This window comes from Cyprinus carpio, chromosome B21, assembly GCF_018340385.1.
Source record: "Cyprinus carpio isolate SPL01 chromosome B21, ASM1834038v1, whole genome shotgun sequence".
In the NCBI taxonomy this organism is placed as follows: Eukaryota; Metazoa; Chordata; class Actinopteri; order Cypriniformes; family Cyprinidae; genus Cyprinus; species Cyprinus carpio.
The window spans coordinates 7,841,784-7,862,820 of NC_056617.1; the positions used below are offsets into that span (position 1 = coordinate 7,841,784).

A 21,037-nucleotide genomic window follows, 5' to 3' on the forward strand; every position below is an offset into this window, starting at 1 on the left:
TCTATCTATCTATCTATCTATCTATCTATCTATCTATCTATCTATCTATCTATCTATCTATCTATCTATCTATCTATCTATCTAATACACACACAATATTGTTCATTGTTGGCATAAAGATCCTGATTAATTTTTTTTCTGATTTTATTTTGTGATTTGATTAATTCATTTGACTGTAATAGGACTAAACAGTGCTGTAATCATCCATCCCTCCTCCATTTTTGGCTTCTAGTAGATGAAAACGACATTTTTCATGGGCTATTCATTCTATTTCTATGGTGTAGGCTGAAAGCAACCAAAGAAAGAGGTGGTGGGGAGGGAAGTACAACACAGCTGCTCGGAAAAGTTACCCACTAGATCACGATTTATTTTCAATGAGGGGGTGAGCAGAGTGGAGAACAGGTGCAATGAAACTGCAAAAATGAGCGATCGAGTATGGAGTGCGTGTCTAAAAGCTGTGCGCCAAGAACACTACAAACTTCTCTATATCACCTTTACCAGGATCCACCACTGATTAAATGAATCTAACTATGATAATAAAGGGCAAACAATAGTTTCTGAAAGCATCATATCATTTTAGTTTTTATTGCTTCCAATGTGCCAAGCATAATTCATGAAGTGCGCTCTGTCACTCAACAGGATCTCGCTATGGGAACAGATGCGGAGGGCGAAAAGATTAAAGACCCCATGAGGGCCATCGTGCCAATCTTGCTGGACACCAACGTCAGCACCTACGACAAGATCCGCATCATCCTGCTCTACATTTTCCTCAAGAATGGTTCGAGAGCCTTTTGCAGCCATTTTATACCTCAGTTTGTTTCTCAATGCCCAGATCAGGCATTTTGTAACATGTGTGTTCCTGTCATGCAAAACAGGGATCACGGAGGAGAACCTTAACAAGCTGATTCAACATGCCCAGATCCCTCCTGAGGACAGTGAGATCATCACCAACATGGCTCATCTGGGTGTCCCAATCATCACGGATGTACGCTGTCTGATTTGCATCCTAAGCAATGATTAAGTTTCCGTGGCTGTTAAAGCAGTTTCTCTGACCTGCCATTATGTTTCTGTATGCTGCAGTCTACTCTCCGCAGAGGCAAGAAGCTCGATCGTAAGGAGCGTGTGAGCGAGCAGACCTACCAGCTTTCTCGCTGGACTCCACTCATCAAGGACATCATGGAGGTCAGTCCTGATTTATAGAATTTGACAGTAACTGTGTGTAGATTGTGTGTAAATGTGTTGTCTTACTTTGTGAATGTTGTTGCAGGATGCTATCGAGGACAAGCTGGACACCAAACATTATCCGTACATCTCAACACGCTCGTCTTCTTCCTTCAGCACTTCTGCAGTCAGGTATACACACTCACTGATTCGGATTTTTAGGCTCCCTTTCAAATAGTGAGGAATTTGAACTGGCCACTCCTACAGGATGTTCAAATGGAATGACAGGAAGAGGAATTTACTAAACTGCAAATTATGAATAAAATGAGCAAGAAATTATTTTCAGGTGCTTTGTTGCTTTCTGGGATCTTTAACCATGTTCCATAAAATAAGTAAAAAAAATAAAAATAAATACATTATTTACATATTTAATATCATCTAATGTTTCTGGTATTACCTTATATGATGTATATATTGTTTATGATGTTTAAAGTTAATTCCATTTGAAAATTTGTTAATCAGCCAGACATAGTTATATCTTAATTTTATTGTTGTACAATAAGGTTCAACATTAGTTAACAAAATTAGATAACAGACTAGCAATGAAAATAATTCTGAAGCATTTATTAATCTTAGTTAAATGTTAAATTTCAACATTTATACATAATTAAAATGTAAAAAAAAATTTATTGACAGTAGTATTTTTATTAACTAACCTTAACTAATGGGACGCTACTGTAAAATATTATTTTTTTATTATTTTATTATCATCAATTTTAAATCCAAGAAAATTTGAACAGTGTGTGTGTATTACACTACACACTAAAACCCCAATACACAGGTGTATACGTGCATTTTTGTATTGCATAATTCAAAAGATAGAAGCAGCTTGGATCAATAATCATTTGTGCACCGAGGGGTGGGGAGAACATTGAGATCAATACCTCGATTGGTGGGTGGTGTGATGTGAGGTGGGGGTGAACGCCAAGTCTCTTTCAGAAGCAGTGGAAACTGGGATATTTCCTCAGGGTCAGCAATAATGATCCCGCCGCACTGTTCTGCTTTCAGGACAAAACCAACACGCATTTGTAAACAGTAGCAGAGGCAAAGCAGGACAACCCTGACTCCCACAGAGGGAGAACTGCGATCTGATGGGTCCCATTGTGTAGCTATTGATTAGACTCTAGATCACCAGTGTTTACGCCAATTTCCCCTCTCATTATGCTAGCAAATAACTCTGTTGTTCCTTAAAGGGAAAGTTCATCCAAAAATGTTGTTCCAAACCTGTATGAATTTCTTTCTTCTGTTGAACACAAAAGAAGATATTTTGAAGAATGTTGGTAGCTACAGTAAGAAGTTGCTGGTAGCAATTGATTTCCATAGTATTCTATTTTCCATACTATGGAAGTCAATGGCTACCAGAGTAAATTATTAAAAAAATAATAGTTTTTGCCTGTGGTGTCTAGTCTTCAGTTAGCAAGTGAGGAAAGATATTGAGTAAAACAGTGCTGCAGTGATGCTTCAGTCTTTCGGTTTGAAAAAGAAACTGTACCTTGAAGCTGACATGCATTCATGTGTTCTTTCCTTGACAGTGCTCGATATGGCCACTGGCACAAGAACAAAACCCCTGGAGAGTACCGTACGGGCCCTCGCGTCATGGTCTTCATTATTGGGGGCGCGTCCTTTAGCGAGATGCGCTGTGCCTATGAGGTCACACAGGCTAATGGCAAATGGGAGGCCATCATTGGTGAGTCTGCAGAGGGTACTGCTAAAAGTCACTGTAAATTAAGCAACCACCCTTTAAAGCTTTAGATTTATATCTTTATATTTAACTATACATGTGTTTTTGTCGTATAATATGTGTAATCAGACTGGCAAAACTGTCTTGTATATTTTTCCTGTGCTCTTGTCTTGTATGGTATTTTGTGCCTGTCATGTTTTAACTGCTTTTAAATTGCAGTCGTGAGCCTCTGATGTGTTCATAAGTCTATGTTCGTAAGTTCTTCCTTTTGTGTGTCTTGTGTGCGTGTGATATGGTTTATGTTTAAGATGTGCACTTGTGTTTAGAATTGTCTTCTAAACTTACTTTTAAGGCCTATGGCAGCCACACTGCTCTTAAAGAAATGGTTCGCCCAAAAATTTACTTATTCTCAGGCCGTCTAAGAGTGCTTCTTCATCAGAACAGATGTGTAGAAATTTGGCATTACATCACTTGTTCACCAATGGATCCTCTGCAGTGAATGGGTGCCGTCAAAATGAGAGTACAATCAGCTGATAAAAACATCACAATCCACACCACTCCAGTCAATCAATGTCTTATGAAGTGAAAAGCTGCATGTTTGTAAGAAACAAATCCATTATTAATTAAATTAATTAATTGTGATGCTTTTATCAGCTGTTTGGACTCTCATTCTGACGCCACCCATTCACTGCAGAGGATCCATTGGTGAGCAAGTGATGCAATTATAAATTTCTCCAAATCTATATCTTAAATGGCCTGAGGGTGAGCAATTTTTCATTTTTAGGTAAACTATTGTGAGTTCTCATTAAAATGGTTGACTTTTGGTAACTGCAAATTACTGTCAGTGTGAACGGCCCTTTTGAAGTGAATTTTAAAGTACGGTATCAGTCTGTTGTTTTCCAGAAGAAATTTGAGCATTGAAGATTTTACATTAACACTGAATTTCTAATCGGTGGAATTGGGCATCTTACACAATTTTGTCCAAGCATGAGGTCTATTAGAGATGGACAATGCATCTGAAGGACCTCCATGGGACAATTGGAATTTATATTTTTAGTTGATTGAAGGTGGCCTAGCATTTCTTGAGTCTTCCATCACTGAAACGTCCACCCAGAGCTTCCAAAAATAATTTTTTGTTGGGGTTCTAGGATAATATTTCTGAAACATCAAGATCTACAGATGGTGGGAATGGTATTTAACCCTCTTTTGTCCCCATAAAGATTAACGGTGGTGAAAGAACGTGAGGTGCGGTGTGAGATTCATTCTGAGCGTGAAGCCACCTTTGTTCCTCCGCAGGTTCTACTCACACGCTCACCCCAACCAAATTTCTAATGGACCTGCGGCACCCCGACTTCCGAGAATCCACTAGGGTGTCCTTTGAGGACCCTGACCCCTCAGACGAGTGAGAGAGAGAAAGAGGGAAGGGTGGGAGAGAGAAAACACACTCTGACAAAGTAAAGGCAGCCAAACAAAGAAACCCTTTCTGAACCCCCACAGCACAAGGGCTTTCTTTTCTTGCTCCTGTTACCACACTCTACCGTTTTACTACGCCACCATGCCTCGGGGATGGGTGTCCGGCTCCTGCCTCCGATCTGCAAGTCTCACTCAGGCTCCGCCTTCTACTGGGACCAGCCAGTAGTGATCTGCTGAATGCTTCATTCAGAACTGCAGTGGGCGGAGCCTTTTTTTGAGTGACAGATGCAGTAGGAGTCCTGACCCCATCCTTGTAGAACCGCATCCTCTCAGTTGGGTGGATTAAACTGCATTCTCCTCACTATGCGCCTTTTAATTAAATGGAGTCTCCTCTTCCGACGAGGAAGGGCTCCCTCCATTTGCCTTCCCAAATATCATAAATTTTTAAATCTTCATTTTCCCGCAGATTTAATCTACCCTTAAGACTCACCATATTCTGATTATTTCTGAATAACAATCCAAGACAATCACTCATATTAACTTTGTTTATCCCCCTCTGGAGAGGTAATAGATGTCAATTGCAGGATTTTTTTTTTAATCTAGCTCCTCAAACTACCTCACATCACGTCTACATGACCAAGTGGCCTTCTGCAAAGAATATATATTATAATTTCTTCCGCCAGACAGCGACTGGCTCTTTTCCTTCTGTATAATTCTTCTGCAGATGCCAACACTTGAAAATGTAGCTGTGTTCTTCAGATATGCTTTAGCACTAACGCTTTCCCCAAACACTAACATTTTGAAACTAACTAGTTTGGGCCCTGGCTATGTCATTTTTCAGAAACCTTCATGTTATGCCTCAGGTGCTGTTTTTTGCATTAAAAATAACTTACTATACTATTAAAAAGCTCATGGTAATCAATCAATGCAATTTGTGGTTCATGACTGGTACTTAAAAATAGAGGATGTTTTGAACAAGCTTAGCAACACTTTATATTACACCACTGTAATTCTTGTGCATGCTTGTGGTTACATTAAATGTTATGATTTACTCATTGCGATCAGTTTAAAACATACTATTAGCTGTCTTTGCTATTAAAGGAATGTTCTGGGTTAAATACAAGTTTATGACATGCTCTCAATTACCGCAGGAAATCATTTTAAGTCATTTGGAAGAACTTGCAAAACTCGTGTTTGCAGTAATGCTCTTGAAATGGAAGTCTATAGGGCATTACATACACACACACATAAATACAGTACGCACAGTTCTGAAAGTACAATCATAAGACTTAAACATTATATGTATACCATGTCTCTGTAAGCTTACTGTATATACAATATTTTAGTCTTTTAAACCCCCTTTAGAATACCGTGCCCCATAGACTTCCATTGTAAAAGCATTACAGCACAAGGTTTTGACAAACAAATGGAAGTGTCAAATTGTTTTCTGTGGTAATCATAGATGCTGTTGATAGAGATTAACTTGTGTTGAACCCAGAATATTCCTTGAACCCAGCTACGTGCTTCTCCCAAGCATTACAAAGAGTAGATAACATTTATAAGCCAACAAATGCACACAAATGAGGTCCTGTAATACAAAGTGTCCTTTCAAATACCTTTACTGACTAAACCATTGTACAAGAATGATCATTGCTTAACCCTATCAAGTATCCATCACTCAAGTGTCAGGCTGCTAAAGCTATATCCCTTTTGATTTCCCCTTTTTCTGTTGGTTTTTCGTGTTCGTAAATGATCACACCATATGCAGTATGCCAGTCCTAACCCATACTGCAACATGAAACACTTCTTGACTGTTCCAGCCATTATCGAACAATAATATGGTTTGTTTTCATGGATCTTTAGTTTAGACCCGCTCATCTAGTTGGAGAGCTACAAATCACATTGTGAATCTGATTAGCGATTAGCAAAACTGCATGTTTGCATTCACTTGGTCCAGAAGATTATATCAGCTGTGGTCAGAACCAGGCATTTTATTAATTTACACATTTTGTTCTACTCCTTCAGCAATGTAAGATTCATTTCTGTAGGCAACCCTCATTGGTTGTTAAGTGAACGTGACACTCATTATCAAGCGTTTATAATCACTTAAGTAGTGGGAACATGCAGCTTTGCTAAAAATATTGTAGAATAGACATTTGTTCCACAGGGCACCAAAAATCAAAAAGTTATTTCAGTGCATACCCATGTTTTTTTTTTTGTTGTTTTTGAGATGACCCTGTGGCACAGATGTTTTTGGATAGTTTGAATGAACAGTATTTGTGATGTGTTAGAATTGTGTCTTCAGCTAAATATCTAATAAAATTTAAATTGTTCCTTGTTTTGCGATTTTTTAAAATTTTTTTTGATTCAAAATAAAATCTTGATAAATTTATATTAGGGGCTACCACTGAAAAGGGTTGGTAAGGTTCTTTAATGTTTTTGAAAGTATCTTAAACTCACCAGGGCCGGATTTATTGATTAAAACTAAAGTAAAAGTAATACAGTAATATTGTGAAAATGTTGAATGAATGGTTTTATATTTTAATATATTTTCAGTCTTCAGTGTCGCATGATCCTTCAGAAATTATTCTAATATGCTGATTTGAATGTGCAAGAAACAGTTCTGATTATTATCACAGTTGTAAAATTTTTTATTTTTCAGTATTCTTAAATATAAATTTTAAAAGACAATTTAAACATTTACATTTGGAACATTATAAAAGTTTTTACTCTCACTTTAGATGATGTCTTTAATGTCTCCTTATTGAATAAAATTCTTAAAAATAAAAAATACAAATCTTTCTGACCCTTTTGACTTTTGAACAGTAGTGTATATAATATGTATATATATATATATATATATATATATATATATTTTCATTACCATCAATAGTAATATATATATATATATTCTATAATATTCTAGAAAGATAGATACACAGCTGAAAACACATTTTTATAGTTAATCTCAGTATATGTATAAATTTAATGAGTTTTCTCTTTGTTTCTCTGCTTCGTGCTCATCTACGCAGGTTCGACCCATATCACCGCCCCCACCCAGCTTCTGGACGCCCTCAAGGCCATGAACAAACCCGACGAGGAGCAGACAAGCTAAAATCACAACTTCCTTCCCCCCAACCCCATCGCCCAGTTACCCTGTCCCTCCCTTCATCCGTCGCCCTGTAAATCGCACCCGCTCCTATATAAATTGTGTATGCATCTTGCTTGAGAGAAAAAGAAAAAAAAAAGAAATAGATGATTGGTGACAAGTTAAAAAGAATATTCTATAAATTTATATATATATTTAAATATATATAATGTTGAAATAAAATAATCATTGCAAGTCTTATTCTGTTTTACAATGGATAAAAATGTTTAGACTGTCAAACTGAGTTTTTGCCATTTAAAAACCTGAAAGTACCAAATGTAATATTGTATGTTATGGAACCTGCTAGTATGCACATATGCGTTTGTTCCTTATTTAACTTGTTTTTTTTATTTTCTTTCTTTTTTAAAAAAAAAAATGGTTTCAAAGTGGTTGGGGGAGGGACTGGCTTGTATGCAAATAGACCAGTGAGGCAAAATGATGCATATCACTTCCTACACTGAAGGCTAAACTGCCGCCCAGTTTAGATGCTTGGGTTTAATTGTTGTCTCATTTTAGATGTGCATGCCATGGACGCTACTATGTGGCCCTTTTGACATGTTTTAAAACGCTGGAAAAAAGTAAAAAATAATATTAAAAAAACACGTTAAGATGTGTAAAAATGAAACAATGAGCATCTTCTGGGACTCCAGTGATGAAGAGGAAGGAGGCCAAAGGAGTAACAGATCAAAGCCTCAAGCTGTAAAAGTGAAAGAGACACTGTACATAGATAGCAGACGTCACCCCTCCTTCAGTCGCGATTCCGGGAGCATTTACTCTCCATCTCCTTTTCTTTTCACGTCTCCTTCTACAGAGACCTCATGATTTAGTGTGAAGAAGGCCGTTGCTTGCAGATGTTTAAGGAATTCAAAAAAAGGGCCAGTTGTATTAAAGTATTGTATCTCATCCGATTAAGTCTTATCATTGGTTAGTAAACAATGTTTAACCGGGACATGCACTGAGTAGCGTGTTGTTGTATGCCATGTGTTACTGTTTTTTCGTCTCACTGTTGACTGGTGAAAATTTCTGACTGTGATGTAGTAAAACTTTCCTTTGCCAATGTGAAGCCACTGTGTTTGTGACGTATTAGCTGTAGCTGTAGTGATAAACTGGGAAAAAAATAGTTAATATCTATCTTTCGTTTGTCCGTCTGATAGTTTCTTTCTGGTGCACTGTTATATCTTCCACTGGTGAATGGCTTTGCAATGAAACGCAACACCCCTTTTTAATGTTTCGGTTTCAGTTTCCTCTGTTCTGGCAGAAAGGTTGTATATTGCACTACGCGTTTTCTGTGATGCAAACGCTTCTATGGTCCTCTCTTCTTTTAAATTATTACCTTCGTTTAGGTTTGCTGTTGTATAGCTGTGTCGACTGGATTGATTTCTATTTAATTTATTTTTTTGAGAATATCAATAAATAAGAACGTAGTCCGTCCTAAACCCGTTGATCTTACTGGGATTCTATGTTTGCGAGTGTTGAAGCACAAACTAAAGTATACTTCATGTATAGGCTGTCTAATAAATTGGCTTCCATTACAAATATGCAATCAGTACATTTTTGTGGCGTGCTCTGTACATGATTTCCTCTGGAATGCAAAAGTCTCCTTTTTTCTTGTATGAACAAACTGACATTGATTTATATGGTAATGTATAATTTATAACAGGGTTCCAAAACAGTTTGATATATTTAATTGAATATATTTAATAATTCCAGACCAGTAAACGGCTGCCTGTTATTTGCAGCATTTCCATGATCGTGGGAACCCCGTTATATCAAATTAATATTGTTGTGGACAGTTTAAATACCCACTAACCTTGTTCACTGGTTTCTGAATAAGTGACATACTGTACTAGCTGGCTCTCAACACAGATTTGTAACTACAGGAAGGTCAAGAGAGGGTCCAGTCCTTTATCTTCAGAAAAATTAATCTTGGTGAAATAGCTGTAAGGAAATATAGCAACATCACACACCATGTCAAATATTATAGAAACATTTATAGTAGTAAATGTAGTATAAAAGTACAGCTCAATAAATACAAAACACATGACAGAAACATTATTATTCAATAAATGTACCTAACTTGGTGATGCCCAAAATAATCAATATTGCATAACCTATAAAAACTTACATCCATTTTTGTTGAAAATGCATGCTGGTCTTTTCAAACTGACCTCAATGCTGCTACAGACTCTTCTAGGACTCTATATACCCCACTCAAATCAAACAGTTTTTTTTGACTGTGGGGTAGAAAACCATGTCACACATGCATTTACATTAAAAAATTTATGCCGTCTGGAAATTCTAGGTAAACAATTACAGCAAAAAATTATGGTAATATACATAAAAGCTCCAGAGTAGCACTAGACCTATTTTCTCCCTATTAGAAAAAAAAATACAGATTTAAAAACCCATCACTGACAGATGTAAAACAAAACAGGTTCACCTTCACACTGTGCAAGTACATATAAATCTATAACATTATTTGGACTTTCCAGAAAAAGGTGTACTACAGTGGACCCAAAAGTATTTGGACAATTAAACCACACTTAAACATGCATTAATGTCTTGGCATTGTATAACAAAAAAAAAAAAAAAACAGACAACTGACTCTTCAAAACAAATGTTTTTAGTGGATATATGAAGTCCTCAAATTCACACAGGTGCCCTAGCAGAGTGTATTTCATCACAGTTCTAATGTTTGGAAATCACAAACTCCATTTTTCATTTCTCATATTGTTTGCTTTATAATGCAATTCCATGCATACATCTTTAAGTGTGGACTAAGATTGGCCTAATATTTTTAGGGGTCACTGTATGTACAAACTTGGAATGTTTAAGCTGCCATAATGCAGCTATCAGTTTCTAAAAGTAGCTCCAGTACACCTGAGATATTTCACATTTTCCATCATTTTCCACTGCAGCGTTGCACGTCTGCATCAGTCACACCACTACATGAAAAACAGTTGTTTTTGTAAACTAATAAAAATGAATAAATGTCACTTTGGATAAAAGCGTCTGCTAAGTGAACAGATGTAAAGGCTGATGTCAGTAGGTGCAGGATGAGGTGAGGAAGCTACTGCTGTGCTGTCCTGAGGTCAGAGAATGAGCCATGCGATGTGAGACCTCTCTCATGTTTTTAGCTGCTGTGATGGCACGGGTCAGAGAGCTGTCTAGAGTGTGCTGCTGATGGTCCAAAGAGAGAGATCGTCTGCGATGACCTCTGACTCCTGGCCTCTCATCTCTGACAGGGCTGACTGAGATGTTAAAGGGTTGTGAGTAGGCCTGTGTCATCACAGGGCTGGAGAAGTAACTGCAGGAAAGGGACACAGAATGCTCAGTTTAATGTGGACAGTGACACTAGAGGAGTTAGTTGTATGTTTCTTAAAACGAATTGTTAAAAACAACCGTTCAATCAGTTTAAATAACAGAAATATATAAAAATTATATAAATAGTATTATGTAATATAAATATTATATAAATATATAATATTTATACTACCGTTCAAAAGATCAGGGTAAGATTTTTTTTTTTTTTAAGAAATTAATAGTTTTATTCAGCAAGACAGTATAGTCATAGTAAAAATTTTCCATTTCAAATAAATACTATTATTAAATTGATTAAAAATAAATTATTAAATAATAAAAGTTATTAAAAAATTGAATATACAGTAGGGTTCAAATGTCTGAGGCCACTATAGAAAATAGTTATGCTTTACTCTTTCATTCTAGGAACTTTATTCCATCAACAAATAACTGTATATTATCAACACAAGTGAAAAATTTCAGAATAGTTTGGATCATGAATCAGAATTATTTGAAATCTGACAAATCTGATATTTTATTTTAATTTTTCACCTAGAAATAGCTCATTATCTTCTAATTATTTCTTCTTTTGATGTCACAATGTTTTTTGTTTTGCACTTTTGAAATCCTAAAACTTTGTTTCCCTCCATGATTAAATTAGATTTTGAATCCCAGACTTCCACAGCGGTCTCAGACGAGTTTTAATCAAGCCTGGAAAACTCATCGACAGTGGAACTTGTTCTCATACATTTTTAGAGCCTGATTTCATTGATCAAAGCAGCTGGAGAGGAAGCAGCAAGTAAATTAAAGGGTTAGTTCACCCAAATATTAAAATTATGTCATTAATGACTCACCCTCATGTCGTTCCAAACCCGTAAGACCTCCGTTCATCTTCGGAACACAGTTTAAGATATTTTAGATGTAGTCCGAGAGCTTTCAGTCCCTCCATTGAGAATGTATGTACGGTATACTGTCCACGTCCAGAAAGGTAATAAAAACATCATCAAAGTAGTCCATGTGACATCAGAGGGTCCGTTAGAATTTTTTGAAGCATCGAAAATACATTTTGGTCCAAAAATAGCAAAAACTACGACTTTATTCAGCGTTCTCTTCTCTTCCGTGTCTGTTATGAGCGCGTTCACAATACTGCAGTTTAGTGATATCCGGTTCGCGAACGAATCACTCGTTGTAACCGGATCTTCTTGAACCAGTTCACCAAATCGAACTGAATCGTTTGAAACGGTTCGCGTCTCCAATAAGCATTAATCCACAAATGACTTAAGCTGTTAACTTTTTTAATGTGGCTGACACTCCCTCTGAGTTCAAATAAACCAATATCCCGGAGTAATCCATTTACTCAAACAGTACACTGACTGAACTGCTGTGAAGAGAGAACTGAAGATGAACATCGAGCCGAGCCAGATAACGAACGAATGATTGACTCGTTCTCGAGTCAAGAACCGGTTGCATAGGTTTTCGGATCACTAGTAGTGATGGGAAGTTCTGTTCTTTTCCGCGAACCGGTTCTTTCAGACAGTTCGATTCAATAAACTGGTTGAAGAAAACGGTTCACCAGTTCTTTTGAGCTCGACGTAATGACTTCATTGGCGATGACTGCCCTTGATTCAAGCCTTCGGTTTACCCGCGCTCATAACATTAGTAATCAGTTCAGAATCAATCATCAAAAGAACCAGTTCGGTTCAGACGCGCTGTGTGTCAGTCTGAATCACGCATGCGCAGTATCATCAGCTCCTCGGTTCTCGAATCGGAAGCGTCCGACAGAAACGGTTCTTGACTCGAGAACGAGTCAATGTTTCGTTCGTTGTCTGGCTCGGCTCGTGTTCATCTTCAGTTCTCTCTTCACAGCAGTTCAGTCAGTGTACTGTTTGAGTAAATGGTTTTGTTTGGGTTAATGAATTACTCCGACTCAGAGGGAGTGTCAGCCACATTAAAAAAGTTTAACAGCTTAAGTCATTTGTGGATTAATGCTTATTTGAGACGCGAACTGTTTCAAACGATTCAGTTCGATTTGGTGAACTGGTTCAAGAAGATCCGGTTACAACGAGTGATTCGTTCGCGAACCGGATATCACTAAACTGCAGTATTGTGAACGTGCTCATAACAGACACGGAAGAGAAGAGAACGCTGAATAAAGTCGTAGTTTTTGCTATTTTTGGACCAAAATGTATTTTGGTGGCTTCAAAAAATTCTAACGGACCCTCTGATGTCACATGGACTACTTTGATGATGTTTTTATTACCTTTCTGGACGTAGACAGTATACTGTACATACATTCTCAATGGAGGGACTGAAAGCTCTCGGACTAAATCTAAAATATCTTAAACTGTGTTCCGAAGATGAACGGAGGTCTTACGGGTTTGGAACGACATGAGGGTGAGTCATTAATGACATAATTTTAATATTTGGGTGAACTAACCCTTTAAGGTAAGTTGAATTTAGTTCTTAGGTACTTTCAGCGTTGTTAGTTAGAGTGTTTAATATGGGACAACTGGAACACCTCCCAGAACTGTGGGGGGAGGAGCCAAATTCACACCTCCTCTGTCCCTCTGTAAGGAGGATCTCATTGGCTGACTCCCTCTGGGGGTGGAGACTGGCTCCTGATTGGCTAATGAACACACATAATAGGGTCAACATGATTCTTGGTGATAAAAGTTGTATTAGGTGAATATTTTACATTTTCAGGACACACTGTAAAAAAAAGTTCATAGATAATGACGCGTCAAACCTGGTTGAGAGGCTCTTTGATTGGCTTGTAATGCACCACACAATGGGCAATGGCTGCAGGAAGGCTGTGAGAGATGTGGAGAGCTCCTACTCCTCACTGGACCTTTAATTAATAGTGTAAAAGACAGGAGGATCATTGATGAAATGTAAGCTCAGTATATTTTAAACATGATGGAGGTAAGATGCTTACGTGTTAAGGAACCAGTGCGGTCTGATATGCAATGTGGGCAGGCAGCTTCTGGTCCTCGGCTTGATTCGGTTTCATCACTATTGTCAGATCTACCTGCTGAGGTTTAATTAAAATGACAACAATGTAACCACTTGCAAAAACTGGTCATTTATGTTGAATTATGAGGTCTTTTCTTACATGTACTGTCCTCTTTGAAACGTCCAAATCCTCTGGTTCGTCCTCTTCCTCGTGATGTCATAGGGGACATCAGGACATGTCTTAAAGTTGATGGTCGTGGCTCAGATTGGACAAGCTCAGAATCAGTCGCTAAAGGGTTAATAAGACACATGGTAAAAAAGTATTTTTGGCTTGGATCAGACAAGACTGGATCAGAGTATCATTTAGGATCGTTAAGAAAATCTGTTTGTATCCTTATGTATTCTACTGTAACTTTGAAAGATTAACATGGAGCTAAACGCACTCTGATCAGTTTGAGGCCGATGTCGAGGTAAAGATGCGGATCTTTGCCTCAGGGTGGGTCTTGGTGAGTTTCCTCTCTCTTTTTCGCCATTCCTCCCTCTCTCTTTCTGCTGCCTTCTCCTGTCTGAAGACCTAATAAATAAAGAACATAATAAAGTCACTTAATGAATTAAAAGTTTTAGGTAACGTACATCATTTTGCACAGTCTAAGATCATAGATTTCCGGTACCTTGCGGTCTGTGGGGAAGCCTGATCTCTGGTATCTTCTGTGGCAGAAGTGGGCACTCTAACAGGACTGGCAGGTTTGGAGAGTCTCAGATTTCCCTCTAGTCTCGCCTTCAGTCGGTTCACTTCTTGCTGTAGAGATCGAAGAGCCTCTCTGAAACACATAAACAACATATAAAAGGCATTATTTTGGAATCTGAAGAAAAAACAAAACGGATGAAATTAAAATCAGATAAAAAAAAAAAAAAGTCTATCTGGAAGTCAGTTCCAGTTTCGATGTGGCTTTTTCAGGTGTTGCAACAAAGGAAAAACTATGGTATTTTAAGTGTGGGTTTATGGGTACACTACAATTTTTTTTAAACATTGAATTGATCAAGTGACAGTAAAGATATTTTTGATAGATAATTTTATAAATGTATTTTTTAAATATATTCTTTTTTTGAACTTTCTGTAAGTTAAAGAATCCTGCAAAAAGCATATCACGGTTTCCACCAAAATATTAATCTGCTCTACTGTTCTCAACATTGATAATAATCAGAAATGTTTCTTAAGCACCAAAATAGGCTTTTTAGAATGATTTCAGAAATATCATGTGACAGAGAAGACTGGAGTAAAGGCTGGGAAAAAATTCAGATTTGTCAACAGAAATAAATTTCATTTTTAATTTATTTACAAATGGAATAATTTCGAGCGTAAAAAACACAGAGCGAGCTAGCAACTTAGCAAGCCGAGTCCCAAGTCATGTTTTGCTTCTCTGTTAGAGTTAATATCTAAACAGGGCTTAGAAATTACCATTCCAGTGTGGACCAAAAAGAGCGTTACAGGCACTGCTAGAAGTGGTGGGTGTGTGGATGTGGGTAGGTGAATATTTTAATCATCAAATACACACAGAGGGTTACTGTTTTATTAATATGTAGCTAATGGTGATTAATGCTGGTCTCTTGATGCGGAGCTGAATACATACCAGCGCACTCTTCAGCTAGTCTATTTAACAGACAAACTCCTGCTGAATCAGGAGTAAAAATAAATGTAATTATCCAGATGGAACTCTGGCTGCCGTGAAGTGAAAAATGATTTCATAGAGACCACTTAATACCACTGGAGTTTTTCCCAGAACTCCTTTACAGTAGAGCCCTGGCTCAAAAGAGCAGCCATAAATCTCTGCTTGTTTGTGCTGCAGTGGCCATGTCGGCCTTTTGGAAACTCACTGCTGATTTGTTAGCTGAACGGAACTTTGGGCTTCGAGGTGGTCACCGTGGTGATAAGGGCTTCTGTGAGAGCGGAGCTGCTGATTGGCTGGCTGTGGGTACTGGCCATCCTGTGATTTCTCATCCCCTGATAAGAAACGGACTGACGAAAGAAGAGTAAAAGCAGGATGCAGAGAGAGAAAAAGGATGAAAAGAGAAATTCAGGACCAGTATATTAATGATGTGTTGAAACATCAGCATTATTCAAGACAAGATATATTTTTATGGTTGGTTGGTATATTATTGCCATGCCAGCTTCCCTGGCTATTTTTATGGCAAGTAGCCATAAATACCATGAAATATTATGAAAGAGCAAAAAACCCCAAAAAAACTACATTTCCTCTAAATGATTCATTTTGTTATGTAATTAAATATTTATAGAGAGAGAGAGAGAGAGAGAACAGGACGTAAGTAAACATTAACCTCAATTAATTAATGGATTAATGTTGTCTATAAATGATTATTTTTGTTATGTATTTAAATTATTAACTAATGTTGATATATTTCCAATGTTATATATTTTTATTATTCATTTTAGGTTAATGTTAATTTATATACTATTGTTAAATGTTCATTTAGATTAAAAATAAATTGTTAATTTATCAAGCCTTAAATGTAGAATTTTTTTGTATTGTATATTAAGAAATTAACAATGCTATAAAGCATGTGAAAGTATTATTCAGTTAGTTCATGATACGTTAATTCACGATTGCACTGACTACTGATTACAAATTGAATCTTATTGTAAGGTTTTACCAGTTACTACAGTATATATATATACAGGTCAAAAGTTTGGAAACATTACTATTTTTAATGTTTTTTAAAGAAGTTTCTTCTGCTCATCAAGCCTGCATTTATTTGATCAAAAATACAGAAAAAACAAGTAATATTGTGAAATATTATTACAACTTAAAATAATAGTTTTCTATTTGAATATACTTAAAAAAAAAAATTATTCCTGTGATGCAAAGCTGAATTTTCAGCATCATTACTCCAGCCTTCAGTGTCGCATGTAACATCCAGTCTATCACATGATCATTTAGAAATCATTCTAATATTCTGATTTATTATGAGTGTTGGAAACAGTTCTGCTGTCTAATATATTTGATGAATAAAAGGTTAAAAAGAACTGCATTTATTCAAAAAAAATAAAAAAATCTAATAATATATATTCTAATAATATATTTTCTTTACTATCACCTTGTATCAATTTAACACATCCTTGCTGAATAAAAGTATTGATTTTATTTAAAAAAAAAAAAGAAAAAAAAAAATTACTGACCCCAAAATACTGAAATTTATTGTATGTTGTTTTTATTGTTTTTTTATATTTTTTATATTTTGATTTTTTTTTTTTACTTTTTATTCATCAAAGTATCCTAAAAAAGTATCACGTTCTGAAAAAAATATTAAGCAGCAGAACTGTTTCCAACTTTGATAATGAATCATCATATTAGAATGATTTCTAAAGGATCATGTGATGATGATCCTAAAAATTCAGCTTTGCATCACCAGAAATAAATGATAATTTAAAGTATAATAAATTTAAAAACAATTATTTTAAATTGTAATAATATATCACAATATTACATTTTTTTTCTGTATTTGATCAAATAAATGCAGGCTTGATGAGCAGAAGAAACTTCTTTCAAAAACATTAAAAATAGTAATGTTTTCCAAACTTTTGACCTTTACTGTGTATATATATATATATATATATATATATATATATATATATATATATTAATATATATATATATATATACACATATACACATATACACACACATATACACACACACACAGTTTTTATTTGAAATGTCAAACCTTCACCCACCGTGATCACTGCCATGCTCTGATTGGCTGGACAGGCTGCTCGGCCAGGGCAGGAGGGTGCTATTGGGCCAATGAATGGGGGATAGTGAGGGAGTAAGGCTGGAAGAAGAACACATTTCCTCCCCTCCTCTCCTCCTAACAGGACCCGTGCATCCTTCAGACTTGGCGAGGTGTTCTCTTTTGGTATTTGGAGAAGGTTGTGATTGAGAGGGGGAGACGGCAAAAGGCTGTCTAGCAGGAGGAGCAGACTCTGGTCTTTCTGTGCTCGTACGTGGGCCAGACGGCCTGATGGAACTGGATAAGACATCAAAAAGAAGAAAATATAAAGGTTTATACATTCCCTAAGACATCAAAGACAAACAGATTTTTATATTTTCTGAAAGATTTATGTTTTTTTGTTGGTCTTGTCTCCCATTTTATCATCAGGTGGAAACTTGTAAGTTTCATACGTAAAGCACATCTCTCCTCAATGAGCCGTAAGATTTGAGGTATCGGGCACAAATGCAGGAGGAGTCCCTAACCCTAAGTATGAGCAGAAGCACCTCTAACCCATTATATTTCAGTGGTTTCTTTAATTATGGGTCAGAGGATCACATTCGAAGTGCTTTATACAGTGAAGGTGCGTCATACCTCGCCACTGCCCTCTGCCGGAGAGGACTGTGTACTGCAGGAGTGAGCTGACTGCTCTCAGAGCCCATAAAGCCACTGTCTGTCTCTGGAGACTTAACCCCATCCTACAGTGTTACAAATACACGTAAGGACTCTACTAAAATAATATTTAAACTCTATTATTCATGCACATAAAGAAATATTCCTTTCAAAAATGATATATATAGTGTTGTTCATCACAAATAAAGCAGTCACTGACCAAAGGGGATGCTCTGACAGTCTTAGCCTTTGCTTTTAAACCCATAGTTCTGGGTTCTGTGCTCTCTGTCAGGCTGGTCAGGCTACTGCTTTGAGTTTTCCTGTTTCCTGCCGCTTTCCTTTCCCTGCCCGGTTGCCCTGGCAACACTGAGGAGTGGCAAAGAGCCTCTGGGTGAGTTTCCATAGTGTCACACACCTGTGACCTGACAGATGGGCCGGAGGGAGGGACACAATCTGCTGCTGCCTGCCTAAAGAAAGAGAGAATGGAGGGATGAATGAGAGAGCAAACAGCCAGGTGTTGATAATGGTGGAGTGGACTGAACTGCTGTTACCCTCAATTACCTTACAAAACCTGGTAACAACATACAGCTGATGTTTAGATAACAAACACAGAAATATCATTATTGTGTCTGTGACAATTATTTCTGTTAGAGAATTAGTATGAAGAGGGGTTGTAGAACGTTAATATGAAGAGGAGTTTCTAAACTCACTTACATCAAATAATAATAATAATAATAAAAAAAATAAAAATAAATGTCAACTGAAATAAAACAGTAAAAAATATTTTGCTTTATTTATTTCAGTTAGCTGCCAAAGGAACATTTAAACATTTTGTTTAGTTTAAGTTGGTCCTAAAATCACTTGAAACTGAAAATAACTAACCTTAACCTGAGAGAAAAAATTGATAATAAAATAATAAAAAAAAAAGTGTATATAACTTAGGGGTATATAACCCTAACCCTAACCTAACCCTTTTATGAATAAAAATTGTTAATACTAAAATAAATTTAAATAAAAAAAAAAAAAAAAAAATACTACAATACTATATTAACAATAATAAAATAACACAGTTTCAAAATGGGCAGGGCTTATCAGCCAAGATGTTGTCTCATATTGGTAAGGTACAATCATTCTTATCTATGACAAGTGTAACTTCTCTCAAGGTCTGTCAGTATGGCCCTATCCCAGTGATGATTAAATGATGAAATAATTGTTCACAGATTACTGGAGAAGATCAGGCACTCACAAACATATAATATTCCTCTCTTCTCTGACATATTGCTAACATACCTAATGTTCACTCATCCTATTCTTTACTGCCTTAAGTTGCCAAGCCCTACCATTTACTAAACTAAACATTTGTAAAGCTGATGTGAAATAGGTTCATGACTCACTGCTGAGCAGATGTCGTCATCATTTTCTCATTAAAAATGCTGTGTTGTTGTCTGTCTGTTACACTTGTATTCCCAAGAGAAGCAGAGTCTCCAAAATCCAGCAAGTCATGGCTCTTTAAAGTCACGGTTGGGTCCAGCATCCCAGGCAGCTCTTTAAAACTCTGATAGCTGGGTATAAAAACAACAAGAGATTGAGCTTGACATGTAAAGCTGTTCATTCTCACACATGCTGGTCAAAGGTCACTCACCAGTCCATGAGCTTACAGAAGTCTTTCTCCACATGCTGGTGTTTGTCATGCAGTGGATAAAGAAGAAATGGGAGGATCTCGTCTTCCTCTCCGTCTACATCACTCTCTCCGCTAACTGAACTAACCTCCACACCAACACAAGCCTCAGGATAGACAGCAGACAGTGGGCTCTGAGAAAGAAGGAAGGGGAAATCAGTACACTTCTGTTTTTTAGATCGGTGAGGTCAAAGGTTTGGAGGTGAAGTCTAAAGCACCTCAGGAAGAGGTTCGGTCTCCAGCATGCACACAGAGAGCACATCTGAAGGAGGCAGAGGGTTTAAAGTAGGTTCAGAAATGGGTTTGTTCTGTTCTGCTTGCTCCAGCCACTCCTTCAGCTCCTCCAATCGCATCCCTGACCTGAAGATCTGACCTTCTAAGTCCCTGTGTCACACACACAAACACACAGTATGAACAGAAGTACTACAAACAGGAAGTACACAGGAAAAACAGCTTTGTTAATATTTGCATCAGTAACAAAATACAACAATTTTGTGAAATCATAACTGTCTTTGTTGTCACTTTTGAATAAAAGTATTAATTTCAAATAATTTTGGAATGGTAGTGTATTTATACATGCACATAAAAAGAGTCTACCTGTCTGGGTCAAAGGTGACATGCCTGCCTTTACGCTGCTGCTGCATCTGAGACTGAGCTCGTGCATCTAGGTAAGCATGTTCAAGAGACTCCTGCCCCTGTGCCAGTGTGGAGAGACCCTGTAGATGAGTCAGTTCAGAGTCAGTTTGACTTTATGTCTTAAAAAAATGCAATTTTTTTTGAAAAGCATCAGCATACCTTTATCTGTTCACAGGGCTTGAGCTTTCCATTCTTTAGAAGTGCCTCAAAGGCATCAACCTAAAAAAACAAAGAAAAATAAGATATAGGGTTCAAAGCACTGCTGTTAAAATAAAATACCTGTTAATATGAATTTTGACATGATGGTCATTGATTAAAGTTAAAACTGGTTATTTTAAAGTACCTGTAGCTGAAATCTTTGAGTTTGTTTGGTCAGAGTCTCTGTTAGGTGGTTTGCAGTGAGAGATCCAGACCTCCTCGAGCCGACCGAGTTCACAGAGGAAGGACGAGTTGGTGTTTTTCTGCAGTTTTCTACAATGTGAATAAAGCAATTTTGAGATGATTTCACAAAATTGTTCAGTTTGACTCCAAAGTAATTTAGAATAGATTATAAGACAATTCTGAAATTAAATTTTTATTTAAAATTTGATGCAAGGCATCAAATTCAAGT

The 21,037-nt window shown here is 36.8% G+C and overlaps 2 protein-coding genes across 3 annotated transcripts in view; one reads left to right on the top strand and one right to left on the bottom strand.

Annotated features, from left to right (window-relative positions):
* Positions 1 to 9,012, top strand: part of LOC109045780 (syntaxin-binding protein 1-like) — a 26,590-nt gene extending 17,578 nt beyond the window's left edge. Inside the window, exons 14-20 of one of the 2 annotated variants that reach the window (XM_042748507.1) lie at positions 640 to 778; positions 876 to 985; positions 1,081 to 1,182; positions 1,268 to 1,353; positions 2,754 to 2,908; positions 4,199 to 4,356; positions 7,348 to 9,012. In XM_042748507.1, coding sequence (XP_042604441.1) covers positions 640 to 778; positions 876 to 985; positions 1,081 to 1,182; positions 1,268 to 1,353; positions 2,754 to 2,908; positions 4,199 to 4,308 — 702 coding nt within the window. In that variant the 3' untranslated portion in view covers positions 4,309 to 4,356; positions 7,348 to 9,012. The remainder of the gene's footprint in view (positions 1 to 639; positions 779 to 875; positions 986 to 1,080; positions 1,183 to 1,267; positions 1,354 to 2,753; positions 2,909 to 4,198; positions 4,357 to 7,347) is intronic. The other variant, XM_042748508.1, reaches the window with a different exon arrangement.
* akna (AT-hook transcription factor) overlaps positions 8,913 to 21,037 on the bottom strand; it is a 21,982-nt gene continuing 9,857 nt past the window's right edge. The window contains 17 exon segments of the mRNA XM_042748509.1: positions 8,913 to 10,782; positions 13,251 to 13,389; positions 13,510 to 13,611; positions 13,699 to 13,794; positions 13,876 to 14,004; positions 14,159 to 14,289; positions 14,387 to 14,536; positions 15,591 to 15,732; positions 17,467 to 17,759; positions 18,096 to 18,199; positions 18,334 to 18,580; positions 19,508 to 19,675; positions 19,756 to 19,925; positions 20,010 to 20,175; positions 20,389 to 20,507; positions 20,587 to 20,646; positions 20,771 to 20,898. Coding sequence (XP_042604443.1) covers positions 10,506 to 10,782; positions 13,251 to 13,389; positions 13,510 to 13,611; positions 13,699 to 13,794; positions 13,876 to 14,004; positions 14,159 to 14,289; positions 14,387 to 14,536; positions 15,591 to 15,732; positions 17,467 to 17,759; positions 18,096 to 18,199; positions 18,334 to 18,580; positions 19,508 to 19,675; positions 19,756 to 19,925; positions 20,010 to 20,175; positions 20,389 to 20,507; positions 20,587 to 20,646; positions 20,771 to 20,898 — 2,621 coding nt within the window. The 3' untranslated portion in view covers positions 8,913 to 10,505.